Source organism: Peromyscus maniculatus, chromosome 3, assembly GCF_049852395.1.
Source record: "Peromyscus maniculatus bairdii isolate BWxNUB_F1_BW_parent chromosome 3, HU_Pman_BW_mat_3.1, whole genome shotgun sequence".
NCBI lineage: Eukaryota > Metazoa > Chordata > Mammalia > Rodentia > Cricetidae > Peromyscus > Peromyscus maniculatus.
This window is the reverse complement of record NC_134854.1, coordinates 115149633-115164661: the sequence shown is the minus strand read 5'-3', so window position 1 is coordinate 115164661 and position 15029 is coordinate 115149633. Positions and strand designations below refer to the sequence as shown.

Genomic DNA, 15029 nt, shown 5'->3' with positions numbered 1-15029 from the left:
TTCTTCCATTCCAAAGGAAAAGCAAAAGTTGGTTCTCTTCTATTTTCCCTGGGGAAATAGCCTCTATCCAGGTAGTGGCCTTGGTTCTGTTCAGCTTAATCAGCACATGTCAGGTGTCTGAACTCAGGCAGAGTCTCCTGACAATCTTCTCTTCTTTACTGGACTTTTCTTAATCCCCTTGTGAAAGAATGAAAACAAAATTAAAGAAGATTCATCCAGGGATGGGCAGTCTGGGGAAGTCACTGCTTGCCCTACAACAGCCTATCTGAAAGCTAATGAGCAGTGTGCAAGCATTGATTGCAAATCACAGCCCATCGGGTGTGAAAACAGACCTCAGAGCCCAAACCTCACAATGGTTCTTTACAAGGTTAGGGAGGATCTGACGTCACCCAATGTGGGTATGTGAGTATTTATACTCTGGGCTTGAAGCAAGGTGCTATTAGCAGAGCGCTTTAGATACTTTACAGCCCACCACCCTGCGTTTCGCTGAGTCCAGTCATTGCTCTTCTGTTGTTAAACAACCTTCGTCCTTATCCCTGATAACTGTGTAAAGATTGGTCAAGTCGCACACTCTTCCTGTGTGTTTTGGAGAGGAAGACTTTTCCAGTGGAACTTCTGTAGCAACCTCATTCTGATGGGTGTGACAGGAGGGACAGAAACCCAGGAAATTAGCTTCCCTAATCTCATTAGCAGGAAGTGAGGCAAGCATCTCTAGGTTTGGGGAAACAATTTGTTTCCTGAGGTACTGAAGCAGAAAGTCTGCCAGTCAAAGGTCACCTTCCCCGGGGATCCCTCTTGTCGGGTTAAAACCATGTTGTACTGTCTCTGCCACGTTCCTACCTCTTCAGGAGAAAGTGTAACCATGTCTGTGAGACTTCCTTGCCTCTGGGATGCTTAGCCCTGAATTAACACTGGTGGAGAGAAATCACACATCCTTGCAGTATGAGAGAAAGCCAGAGTTTCGTTTTATTGACATCTTTACAGAACTCTATGGGCAAACCATTTGTAAGGACAAATCATGAGAAGGGTTTTACAGCATTTGAGCTCTTGTCTCACTGTCCTCACAACTGGGCTAAGAAACATGCAGTGAAGAGGGAATTTGCCCCAGTTCTGCAGAGGCGTGAGAGACAACCTGAAGCCATGGGAAGAGACTGGGGATTCACACAGAAGAGACCATGTTCTTCTCAAACAAAACCAGATTGCCGCTCAATTCATAAGTCTGGCATGTGGCATTTCATTCTCCCTTTTGGGCTAGCTAGCCTGTGACTTAACTTGAAAGAACTAGGTGGTGCTGTTGACAACCCATCATGCTATCACGTGTAAGTGACCTGCTTTGGAAACAGCCTGAGGTGCCAAGGGAAAAATCTCGTTTATTCTTTTACCCATTGAAACTACTGCATCTAATGTGGCTGACAGGTCCTCTGCTGCAGGAGCTGAGGGTGAGGTTCACACCAGCCAGAGAATGATCATCCGTGTAGAAGTATTCTATTCTCCTTTCCAGGGGTGGGGGTGGGCGTTGACTTCAATCACTCCTTCATTCTTTTAACACCAGCTTTCACTACTAAGGGTTGGGATCTTGAGGTTTATAGAGGTGAGCTGTGAAATGGTTTTAATTGTACTGAAAGGTTCATGCAGTTTAACAGTCAGGCCAAGCTGTAGCCTACACAGACCTTGGTTCTATCTGTAAACGAGAAAATGAATGAATGAGGGAATTTGTCTACTCACAAATGTTTGCTGACTCTCTTCTTGGACAATGTTAGTGTCTCACAAGTTGTGGAGGCAGAGTGCCATGATTAGAAGCTGTCTAGCCTTGGTCAATTAATTTAGTGATTTGTAATTCATACTTTTCTCATTCGTACATTCACATGTACAGATGTGTAACATGTGTAATAGACAGGCCTCGCTGAAGTGTGATAAGTAGTACAGTGCAAACTCCAAGTTGAGTAGTGGAGCAGCTGGACTGTGGAAATGGGACCCAGGTCTACAAGGCAGGCTTAAAATGAGACCAAAGTTGTGTGATCCATGCTAAAGAGGAATGGTGTCACTGAAATTTTAAAATCATATGTTTTTTTTAACATTTTATTTATTTAATTGAAGTGGCATGCATGTGCCTCTGTGTGTGTATGGAGACCAAAGGATAACTTAAGGGAGAAGGTTCTCTCCACTCATGTGGGTCCTGGGGATTGAACCTAGTTCATCAATCTTGGCAGCAAGTGTCTTTACCTACTGAGTCATTATGCTACCCCTCACTGAGATGTTTGCCTTTAAAAATTAATCTAAAAATATGAAAATACATTTCTCCTATCTTATATCTTAACCAAATTATGTTTTAATTCCAATCATGCTACCACTGTTGCAATGGAAAGTAAAGGGATCAATCTTCTGGTATTTTCACGTAAGCTGTCCAGCTGAATCATGTGGCAGAAAAGTGATGTGTTCTTAGGATTCCGTTCAATGGCAAACTCTGAAATGCAGCCATTTTAGAGGGAATTTCTGGTTATGCCAGGCACGTTGGCTCCTGCTTTGGATCCTAGTACTCAGGAGGTAGAGGCTGGAGCAAGGCTGCAAGTTTGAAGTCAGAGTGATAAACAGAGTGAGTTTAGCCCAACTCGGGCTACAAAGGGAGACTTCATTTCAAACAAATTCCGGAACTTCTCATTTTCCCAGTAGCTTTTCCCTACCCTCTAAAAAGTAAGATATTCCTTCTGGGACTGCTGTCTCCTACTCCTGGTAGCATATGTGCGTGTCAGATCTTAAGATTTCAGCCTTCGTCTCTAATCCTTCAACTATCGATATTGTATGAGTAACTTCAGACTGAAGAGGACATTTATATTATATCTCTCTTAGTTTACCTAGACACTATAATGGATGGGTGCTTTTATGTCCCTTTAGAGATAAAGAAATTGAGACCATGAAGGATTGGTCATCCATGGTCATGTAGCTAGCACACGGCCAGCCAAGACTGTGAACTCATGGTCTGGTTGAAAAGCCCCCAGTCTTCTGCTGGCCCCTGCCAAATCGAACATTTTTTTGTTTTTGTTTTGGGGCACAGCTGGCACACCTCACCTAAGTCTCTTTTCTCATCTACAGCTTTATCAAACAGTAAAGGTGAGTTCCTGCTAAACGGAGACTTTGTTGTCTCAATGTCCAAAAGGGAGGTCCGTGTGGGGAATACTATGATCGAGTACAGCGGATCTGATCATGCTGTGGAAAGACTTAACGCCACAGACCGGATCGAGGAAGAGCTTCTCCTTCAGGTAAAAACTTGGCTGGTGGCCGGCGGCTCTCTCCCCTTGGCACGGCAGGCCCGCAGACTTCTCCAACTTCTCCATGTGTTACAGGTGTTGTCAGTGGGGAAGTTGTACAACCCCGATGTGCGGTACTCCTTCAATATTCCAATTGAGGACAAACCTCAACAATTCTACTGGAACAGTCATGGGCCGTGGCAAGCCTGTAGCAAGCCCTGCCAAGGTATCTATCTGCTCAAGAGTTTCCACTTTTGTGGGTTTGAGAATGTGGTGGTATGTGTGTGTGTGTGGGGGGGATGTTTTATTTACTTACTGATTAAAAAAAAACAACTATGTACATATAACCTACAAACCTTTCTGCCTGCCTGCATCTTCTCACCTCATTTACTTGGACCTTTCTGGTTATTTTGGTTGTCAAATTGAACTAAGATTCAGGTCATGTCAGGTTCATGCTACATTTTCTCCTAAGAAGTTTGAAAATATATGTGAAACCATGCAGAATCAATACTGCCACTTTAAGTTTCCATCATGTGGCTTTACTGGCCATAATTTATATTAGTTTTGTTTCCTTTTGTTAAATGAGGGTCAGCGAACTACAGCGACAGGATCAAATTCAGCCACTACCCTATTTTTATTAATAAAGTTTTATTAGAACATGGATATACTAATTTGTTAACATACTGCCTATGGGCAGCTGGGTTTTTTTCCTGTCCTGGTAGAACTAAGAAGTGTGACAGAGATCATAAGGCCAACCAAACTGAAAATACTATCTAGCTTTTTATAGAAAACTCAGGCAAGTCCTTGATCTCATTCAGAAAAGGTTATTTCCTCAGCATAATGTTCCTACTCTTTGCTTAGGGGAGCGGAGACGAAAACTTGTTTGCACCAGGGAGTCTGATCAGCTCACTGTTTCTGATCAAAGATGTGACCGGCTGCCCCAGCCAGGACCTGTCACTGAAGCGTGCGGCACAGACTGCGACTTGAGGTGCGGCCTCTGTTTTTCTTGTATCTCTCTTCCTGAGTCCAGCAGGCTTGAGTGGAGTTCCTGTGTGGGATGAATTAGAGACAAGAGTTGCTGGCCTTTTTCTAGCCTTCCAGTGTTTTCCTCACACAAGCTCCAGCCTACACTGAAACCACTTAGCTGAGATCTATAACTGGGTTTCTTGTTCTCCTCAGGATTAAAACTAGTTAACAGAACATAGCTTGTCAGAAAACATTCTCACTGGATCCTCACAACTCATTGATTAGGTATTGGCCTTACCATTGACTCATATTCTATGTAAGAGTCCTTATGGTGCTCCCTTTCCATCCAGAGTGGACACCATGCACAGTTCTTATGTACACAAAAGTTTCAGTCCATGTACACCATACACATACACAACTCATAAACACACACACACACACACACACACACACACACACACACACGCACGCACACACGCACTCACGCACGCACACACGCACACAAGTTATAGTTGAGGAGTCCTTTGTGGGGGTGGGGGGAATGCAAGTAACAGTTAAGCTGAATAGACACTGGATTCTTGCATGTTTTCCTTGGGATGCAAGGTTAGCAAGCTGGGGAAGACCAAGTCTAGCCATAACTACGTCTACCATTCTGTAAGCATCATGGCAGAGGAGGTCCTTTCTAAGGTCTGGCTTTTCTTTTGGTCGTCAGGTTTGTTGATGTTGTTGCTTTCACAGCACTGGAGATTGAACCTAGAGAATTGTGCATGTTAGGCAAGTGTTCGGCCACTGAGCCAACCCCCGCCTTCTCCTTACATTTTAAGATAGGGTCTCCCGAAGCTAAGAACTGCTTTTAACAGCTATATATAATATCTCCACGTTAACAGAATGGTTTTCATTATCCTTTAATGCAATTAATAGTCTATTCATTTTTCAGTAACTATTACTTAGTCATTGTGCCTTAGCTATGAAGAGGTACCATGACCAAGGCAACTCTTTTTTTCTTTCTTTCGTTTGTTTTATTATTATTTTTTCCTTTTTTTTAAATTTATTCATGCATTTTATATCCCAACTACAGTTTTCCCTCCCTCCTGTCCTCCCATTCCCTTCCCTTCAAGACAACTCTTATTAAAGAAAGCATTTAATTGGGAGCTTGTTTACAGTTTCAGAGGCTTAGTCCATTATTGTAGCAGGGAGCATGGTAGCAGGCAGGCATAGTGCTGGAGAAGTAGCTAAGAGCTGCATCCTGATCCTTAGGAAAGGAAGCTGGAATGAGGTTTTGAACCCCCAGTGACACACTTCCTCCAACAAGGCCACACTTTCTAATTCTTCTCAAATAGTGCTGTTCCCTGATGACATTCAAATAGATAAGCCCTTGGGGGGCGTTCTTATTCAAACCACTACAACTATAGCGTAGATTTTTATCATTCTTTTATGTATAAAAATATTAAATCTGAGCGCTGTTATGCCAATTGCTCCAGATCACACTGGTTAGCATAGCAACAGAGGATTAAATGTGGTCCATCCAACAGAAGGGCCTGTATGGTCCAACTCTAGAAGAAAGCTTTTTCCATTCTTACTTTCTTGATTCTGTAGAATGATCCTTATGTGTCCCATTCTGTGATCACACACCTGAAGAATTCATCTCTACCAGTGTCTGTCCTGTTCCATCCATTCTTCTGCACTGGGACTCCATGCATGTGTTTTTTTCTCTGCTGTTTGACTCAGATTGGAGCTTGTCACATCCTGAATGATACATGCAGATACTGTAGGGCTGCTGCCTAGAACACTAAGCCTCCTACTTTTATGATGGCAAAGAAAACAAGTCTGTACAAAGCATTTCGAGAAACAGAATGTGACGGTAAAAACAAACAAATGATATTTTAATAATCCTATTCCAAGTTTACCCAGCAAGTGTAAGTGTCCTTTTCAAAGTGGAGTTAATGTTTTCACTATTACTCCAAGAGCCAAGTACTTTTCTCTTTGAACAGCCTCAATATGAGCCACAATTCGGGGTTGGGGGTGCAATAGTGCTGGTGTCTCCTGCAGGGGAAGCTGTAAACATGTTCACGCAGATTTTTAAAGCCCACGCAGGACAAGGTAGGCTCAACTCGGAAGTGTGCTACGTCAGGTTGCACAGAATATCGCAAGGGGGCTGCCTCCTCATTGGCCAATATTTAAGTTAGCTAAAGCTCAGCACCAGGGCTTATGTCTGTGATCCCAGCATTAGAGAAGCAAAACCAGGAAGATGGAGAATTTGAGGCCAGCCTCAGCTACACAGTGAGACCCTGTCTCACAAAACCAAAGGCCCAGGATGCAGCATGGGCAAGGCCCTGGGTCTGATCTTCAGCACTGCATAAAATTAAAGGTAGGAGGCAAAAATAGAAGTTGCTTGGAGAATAAAACACCAAGGATAGCAATAGTCATAATAATCATAGCTATTTTATTGAGTATCTTCCACAGGTGTTACATGCCCACCTTGTCCTACTTAATCTCCGTAGGAGGCGGATTTTGTTTCCTCCATCTTACAGGAAGCTTCAGCTTGATGAGATGATGTGGTTGATGCAGGCTTTCTCCGGTAATAAGTATGAAAGCTTCCATGGCTACTCAATGTCTGCTGATTAAATAGCACATCCTCTGATTTTCATTTATATTCTTTCCATAATACCAGATAAAGCTTCTGCCTGATTTTTTTTTATCTGATCAATAACTAGGTCAGTGTGTTATTCTAAATCTCCCATTCAGAGTCTACTTTTAAAAACATTTTTTTTTTTTTAAACTCTGCCGAGGTTAAGTGAGGACAGACAGCAGCTGGAAGCACAGGGCTGGATGACAAAAGCCGTTCTGATTGGAGATAAGAAGGCAAAGGGATTTATCCCTTCGGATCAGAGTGGGGAGGAAGTCAAGAGTGAATGGCAGAAAGAATTCAGGATTAGCTTGAGAGCCGCACAACTAGGCAAGCATACGCTCTCGTGCCTGAAAGTCAGTAAAAGACGGGAGCTTTCAGTCGGTGGCCTCTACTGATTGTTGGAAAAACGAAAGGTGCCTTCTAAAACATACAGAGAGGCAAACCAAACCTAAGGAACACTCACTGTCCCCTTTGCCCATCCGACGATCCGTCTAATCAAAACTTAGGCCAAGCTGTGGCCAGCTAGCGGTGTGCGCACCTGAGAGAGTGCAGAGGGAATGGTTACTGGTTGGTCTTGCTCCACAAAAGCTTCTCCCCAAGCACGTTTGTGGATCGCTAGTCTGCGGAAGCAGCCCTCAGCCAGCCTCTGGGTTTGAGAAGCCCTCCAAAACTTGGTCTGCTCATGTGGAGGTTCATGATCCTGATCAACATGGTAACGTTCCAAAGATCTACAGCGTAGAAACCCAATTCATCTGGTAGCTCTCAAAACCATTCAATCTCCAGCCCCTCATCTCTGCTCCTACGGACACACCTTATTTTTCTTGATTTTTACTTATTAACATGTTGGAGCACGGGTTTTGTTTTGCTTTTTCAGCGTTGGTGGCTGAGCACGGCACTTTCCACCTACTAGCAAGGGCTCTACCATTGACGTATAACCTCAGTCCTCAGATTGTGGAGGCAGGAGCTCTCTATGTAGCTCAAGCTGGCTTTAAGTCCACAGTTCTCCAGCTCCCACCTCCTGAGTAATGAGATACGCGTATGTACCACCATGCCTGACTAGAACATACTTTCCTGAAATATAATAGTTAAATATGATACTAGCATTTTTATTTCCCATAAAATGAACTCTGAGTACATTGTGCTGAAGAACAGATCCCTGTCCAGAAAGAACATAAAGCAAATTAGATATCATTTAGAGAGGTTTTTTTTAAGATAGTGCCATGAGCTTCTCACAGATAATTCGGGGATCTCCGCTTGGCCCCTGGGGATTATGGGATATGAGGGAAGTGACTTTAGCAGCCTGAACTGCACGGGCACCTTCTTGTCAGGATGGTGAGTAGCCTTCCCCCAGGGAAGCGGTGATGGAGGCCATGAGAAGGTAGCCAAAAATCAAAGTGCAGATGAAAGTTCCAGATGCTTCTGTGTTGAATTGAGTTCGAGTGTTTTCTGCCTCGCTTCCTGCAGGAAGTGACAGTTGGCCCAACTGGCCCGTGACAGGATGAGATAAAGGGTGAGTTTATAAGCCCTCGTTTACCGTGTTAGAACACAATCTCCCTGACGCTGCTTCAGTGTCATGGAAAAATCACAGCCCACTTTGTTTGCCAGGGGTCAACTCTGACCTACTTTGGGACATTACCGAGAAATTCCTTGATGAGCGTGTTGGCTCGGACCCCTCGTTTTCCCCAGCTCCTCCCCAGACAGGTGTGCACGCGGGAACTGTTAAGAAGTTGAAAAAGCGGCACACCACCCAAGTGCTGAGACTTAGGAAATTGACGGTGGAGTAAGATCTCCTGGAGATTCAAGGGAAATTACCTTTTTCTAGATTTCCAAATGCATTTCAAGATCGCTGACTCAGAAAATTCAAGTTGAACGTTTTTGAAATTTGTTTTACATTCAAGCACTGAGAACTCTGTTCCTGTTGCATTATCAAAATAACAGTATGGATTAGCCTACATTGTGCACCTGTGTTGCTTTGTTATAAATATCGGGGACACAAAGGTGGCAAATTCTTATGGGCTTAAAAGTTTAAAATGAGGGACCCCAGTTCTGTCTCCAGAGCCCACATTTAAAATGTGGCATGCAAGGGTTTGGCCTTGTAAGCTCTAAGCTGGGGAGATAGTGGAGCCCTGGGTTTCTTGGCCAACCAGCCTAGCAAAATCTAAGAGTCCCAGCTCTCAATGAGAGAGCCTCTCTCAGAAAGGCTAGTAAGATAGCTTAGGGGGTAAAGGCACATGCCCCAAGCCTCATGACCTGTGTTTGATCCCTGGAACCCACATGATAGAAGGTGAGAACTGACTCTCATAAGTTGTACTCTGATGGCCAGACCTGGTACGTACACACACACACACACACACACACACACACACACACACACACACTAAATAAATGTGATTAAACAAGGTAGAGGGCACCTGAGAAACAACACCTGAAGTGTCCTACACATGTACCCATACACATGTACACAACACACACACACACACATACACTGACACACACATTCACACATACAAACATACACACACTCACACACACAATGCCTACTGTCTTCAAGAAATTTCTAGTCATGTGTATGGTGTATGCACACATGTGCAAGGGTGTGTGCCTGCTTCACAGAAGCCAAAGGAGGAGGTCATGTGTCCTAGTCCATCACTCTCTGCCTCATTCTTTTGCTTGATCCTGAAACTGGGCTGGTGGTCAAACCCAAGAAGCTTAGTCTTTATTCCAAGATAATAATAATAATGTACACCATGTATAGTGCACTTGAAATGTTCAATGATAGTCTGTTTTATTCATTCCTGCATTATTATCAGTAGAGTGACTGAGCACTTGCAAGCACAGACACACGCAAAGGAGAATCCTGCAGCTGAGTTTTCCAAGAGCGAGCCTAAGGAGCCAAGTGAAATGCTTGCCTGGACTTCTTAAATATAAAAATTGCTTCTTTTTGCCTTGCTGAGTCCCATTTTTTCTTTCTTTCTGCTGCTTGAATTTCAGACGGACTGTACCTGGCATATGCTTCACAGAGACAGCATTTCTGGCTGTGGTTCTGTGACTTCCATGTACATTGGCAGCCATGAAAAATACATGGATACATTGGCTTGAAATTGGATTTTTAACTGGCGTTGGCTTTGAGCTTTCATGATATTTGAATTAAGAAAAAAAGAACTTTCCCACTAGTTGGATGTGACACATGTATTTAACACAAATGTTGGTTTTCTACCATTATTTCTGTTTAGGTGGCATGTTGCCAGCAAAAGTGAATGCAGTGCCCAGTGTGGTTTGGGTTACCGCACTTTAGACATCCACTGTGCCAAATACAGCAGGCTGGATGGGAAGTCTGAGAAGGTTGATGACAGTTTTTGTAGTAGTCAGCCCAAACCAAGCAACCAGGAAAAATGCTCAGGAGAATGTAACACAGGTGGATGGCGCTATTCAGCTTGGACAGAAGTAAGTTCATTCTTGCTCTGAGAGAGTCTTGGATACTAAATCCAATGAGTTGATGGTGGCTCCCTCTGGAATTGTGTTAAGAAACCCATTTAAGCTGTATGGAAGAAAGAACAGTGTTTGGTTTATAATCCCTGGCCAAGTCAAACTCTGCAAGAAAGAATCCCAAGGTTAAATTGCAACATCTAACTTGGATATAACATCCAGAAAAATATTAATGGTAAAGCTAATCAGCCAACCATTTTTATATCCCAATTTTAGTCTCAATTTGCCAGTGAGATTATGTTGACTTCAGTATAAACCTAATAATGAGCATTGTAAAAAAATCTCCCAAATAAAAACTAGAATTGGCTATGGTAGGGCATTTGTTTCTTGAGGGTTAAAAGAAACAGTAGAGCCATGATTTTAAGCATATTTTATAAGACACTCAGAAACACCCTATTGTATTTTTTTTTATGCTCCTAGTGTTCTAAAAGCTGTGATGGTGGTACCCAGAGAAGAAGAGCTATTTGTGTCAACACCCGCGATGATGTCCTGGATGACAGCAAGTGCACACATCAGGAGAAAGTTGTCGTACAGAGATGCAATGAGTTCTCTTGTCCTCATTGGAAATCAGGGGACTGGTCAGAGGTGAGAAGGACAAGTGCTGGTCCCTAGGTCAACTCCAGTGATTCAGTTCTGGATCTCCCAGGGTCCAGTGAAGGTGTAGACTACTGAATCTTTCTTCCTTCTCCCCCAAGGAAGCAATGACTGATTCTCCATTTAAATGATGATTGAAATCCTTCAGTCCACCAGGACTTCAAAGTCACTGGGGGCTCGGCTGACTCTCACAGCCCAGTAGCTTCTGCTGCTGACTTGGAAGTAATGGTTCCTGCCCTCCTGCCTCTTTGAGCTGCAAGTTGTTGGTCGGAAATTAATTGTGAGGTCAAAATAGTTTAGACATGAGTCCAACAATAAGGGTTTCCATCTTCCTTGTCTTTGAAATAAGAGAATTAGCAGTGAATGGCCCACCTGACTTGCACATCCAGGCACACTGGAGCACTTGTGGGGAAGGGAAAAGGTCAGGCTGAGTGTTCCAGAATGATGCCTTCTCATCCCTTGCTTTATGAAGCCCAAGGCAGTCCTGTTGGTGACTGTCTCTCGGTCTTTGGATGCAGTGTCCATCCTCACTATTAATGGAGCCCAGTATTGTCACAGCCCAGGGAGATTCTCAGCAAGAGGGGGCCTCGCTCCACCTCCTTCAGGGGATGCAAGTAGTTGAGGAGTAGGTGTCCCTTATTAACTGGCCAAGTCAGGAATGTGGTGAAGCATTCCTGATGTGCTACAGCCACAGCTCCTGTATGCACGCCCTTCCCTCCCCCACGTGAGTTTACTTCAGATGCCAAGCCTGGAAAAAAAAACCCTTCACGCTACTGGAATGGTGAAGTAGCGCTGTGCATCTTCACCTGTGCCTGGTTTGTGAACAAATGATCAACAAATCTAGTGCTTTCCCAGCAGGCGGTGGGTTAAACACTAAACCCTTAATTTCAAAAAATATGACAGAAGATGGTGGTGTCACCATTTTACTTAGATAGCTAATACTAGTTAAAGTGTAATTATAAATGAAGTAATAACCAGACGTAGTGGTACAGGCCTGTAATCCTACCCTTGGGAGATCAGAAGTTCAATACCACCCTTGGCTGTGTGTAATGTAGTGAATTTAAGGCTCTGTTAGCCTGAGCTACATGAGACCCATTTCTAAAACAAAATAAAAAGGAAAGGAGAAGAAACTTTCATAGCAAGCCTTGACTAAATGGGCATTTGAGTCACACTGAGCATCCAGCCTGATTGTACCAGCATTCAGTTCACATCCAACACCCTTGGATAAAAAGACTGGAAAGGAAAGAAGAATAAAGGGTTGAAAATACTTTTGGTTATTTTACCTTTGTCTTTGATGCTCTATGAATTTTTTTTAATTTTTCCAAAATGAGCACAAATAATAATGAAGATTTTATTTAACAACTTTTCTTTCTTCAGAATATCATACATGTAGACCGTATGTGCTAGACACTTCAGTTTCTTGGAATCAGAATTATTGTTATCCCCATTTTACAGATGTAAATATTGAGACACAGAGACATTGTGACTTGGTAGTAGAGGTGTACAAGTTGATCAGGCTTTTAATTCTTCACACTGACCCTCCTGACTATTGTTTCACAGAGCATGGCACTCTGCTCAGTTTCTGTGTTGGAAACTGGACGTAAGACCTTAACTATAAAGGGAGTGTGAGAGAAGATGCAGGAGGGAAGGAGGAGAAGGAGACCAGAAATGCACTGGAGGAATGGGAGCAGGGAGCAGCCAGTGGGAGCAGACACGGGTGAAGCGGAATGGTGTATATATGACAATGTTAGAATGAAGTCGAGCGGGAATCCAGAAAGAAGGGCTGGGGATGCAGCGCAGTGGGTAGCGCACCTGCCTCACATGCACAAAGCCGTGGGTGGGACCCCAGCCGCACAGGAACCAGAGTTAGTGGGCACACCAGCAAGGACAGGAGTGGGCAGTAGAGGTGAGGAGATCAGAATGGTCCACCTCCCTCCGTCACAGAGTGAACTGGAGGCCAGCCTGGGCCCTGGGAGGCCCTGCCAGGGTAAAAAGAAAGAGGAAAAGGGGAGCCAAGAAAGAGAGTGACGAAGGGAAGTGAAGAAAGCTGGACGTGCTCGCTCTTGCTGCCCAGCAGTAGAGAGAGGCTGAGCGTGGGAAGGGGTCACCTGTTCTCAGTGGAGAACATCCCCCAAGGCCCCAGCACATTGATCAGAACCAACCCTGACTGCCTCTGCTTTTCATTCCAGTGCTTGGTCACCTGTGGAAAAGGACATAAGCACCGCCAGGTCTGGTGTCAGTTTGGCGAAGATCGATTAAGTGATAGAATGTGTGACCCTGAGGTCAAGCCAGAGTCCATGCAGACTTGTCAGCAGCCAGAGTGTGCAGCCTGGCAGGCAGGTCCCTGGGGACAGGTATTTTGAATGATAAGATTCTTAACTGCATTCTTTCCCGCTTATCTGGAGAGGGGCATTCCAGTGGTGGGGTTTCACCACCAGGCTCTGTAGCCTGGCTTGTACAGCACCTCTGTGGCCCTGGGTTCAGCATGTGGGACTCAGCGGCTTGCAGTCCTGCTGTGTGTCCAGGGTTCCCTTCCCCTGCTGGAGCTGATTACTCAGGTTACAACCCCACGTGCAGGTTTTCGCCCTGTTCTAAACTGCACACAAGTATTTAAACAAATTCACAACAGACGTGGCATCTGGCAGATGCAATTCTCCCTGGAGTGAGACTCTCTGGGTATGTGATCCTGTCTGCCAGCTGATTTGGAGCAGAGGGTCTGCGCTGGGCTTGGGAAGGGATATTTTGGCTGCCAACATAAGGAATCCAAAACTCAACTCTCATAAATAAGTGAGATTCTTCAAATGTGGTTGGTTAGATCAAAGGGGTCCGGAATCATCATCATCGGGCTGAGAATCTTTTCCCAGTCTTCTAGAGTGTAATAAGTTCCACTGCCTTAGTCTTCTACCATTTCAAAAGGAGAGAGTGCATGTCCCCTGGGCCCAGTTTGCTCTCGGAATCCAGTCTTTCCTAATATAGAAGCGAGAGAGTGCTGTGTACTATTTAAGCAGCACTCCGAGTTCCCCCGTAGAAGTGGAACAGCTGTCTGCTGTCACTTATGCAATCTGTTGAAGAATGACTCCCTCCGCCCTGACCAGCCACAGCCACTCCTGTTCCTAGCCTCTGTCTCCATTTCCAAACTTGCCTGCAATACACACGCAGCCAGCTTTACAACCGCGTCTTGGGCTTCCTCATTCTTACTGACAGTATTTTTAAAACGTCTCTTAATACATTGTTAACGTTCAGTGTATGTGTGGGTGTTAAAGAGAGTATGTGTGTGAGTGTGTGTGCCGTAGTGTACTTGTGGACATTAGAGGACAACTTACAGAGCTGGTTCCTCACCATGGGGGTCCTAAGAACCCAACTCAGGTCTTCCTCTTGAAGGCAAGCACCTTTACCCTCTTTTCTGCTAGAACCTTCTGCTTCAGGGGGTCCCCCAGTCCAGTGGCAAGTCATGTCTGAACAAAGGAGAAGAGCCCTTTTAGCCTCTCTAATAGTGCTTCCTAGTTGTCCAAATCTAGTTTCCAGAGTAATGAAAAGATGTTAACACACTTTGAGATCAATGTCAAGACGTGACGTCACACCTACTACAACTGACAGACCAATCTCCTCTTCTCCCATCTCCCTTATGAGAGATTTGCCCTTTCTTTTAACTCATCATGCAACGCAGGCAAACCACTTAGTTTTTAGACCTTATTAAAGGGCCATAAATATTCATACCAAAAATTTCCAAAATATGTGATAGCAAAGAGAAGAAAATCAAACACGCTGCTGACTGTGCCAAATTTGGCTTTGTTGCTGTTTATTTGTGGTTTCTTTTTTCTTTTCCCATTTTTAAACCGGGCAGTGGAATTATACTCTGCCTGTATTTTTGATTGACTAGAAACATGCAGGACATACACTTCACTGCTTTAAAGAGAACAACTCAGTGATATTCAGTATATTCACACTCTATGACCTCAGTCTACTTTCAAACTATTTCCAGCACACCAAAAGAAACCCCATATACAATCCCATCCCCCTCTTCCTTAGCCTCTGGCAACCATCCATTTGCATTCTGGGTCTGTGGATTTGCAACATGCTGGACTTTTCATAAGGGTGGCTGTATGTAA

General features: G+C 44.2%; 1 protein-coding gene across 3 annotated transcripts in view; it reads left to right on the top strand.

Moving 5' to 3' along the window:
- The window catches only part of Adamts9 (ADAM metallopeptidase with thrombospondin type 1 motif 9), a 167950-nt gene that overhangs the window by 57219 nt on the left and 95702 nt on the right, over window positions 1-15029 (top strand). For all 3 annotated transcript variants that reach the window (XM_042273682.2, XM_042273685.2, XM_006972558.4), the window contains 6 exons: window positions 3091-3257; window positions 3342-3471; window positions 4107-4233; window positions 10074-10284; window positions 10747-10911; window positions 13110-13274. In XM_042273682.2, the coding sequence (XP_042129616.1) occupies window positions 3091-3257; window positions 3342-3471; window positions 4107-4233; window positions 10074-10284; window positions 10747-10911; window positions 13110-13274 (965 nt within the window). The remainder of the gene's footprint in view (window positions 1-3090; window positions 3258-3341; window positions 3472-4106; window positions 4234-10073; window positions 10285-10746; window positions 10912-13109; window positions 13275-15029) is intronic.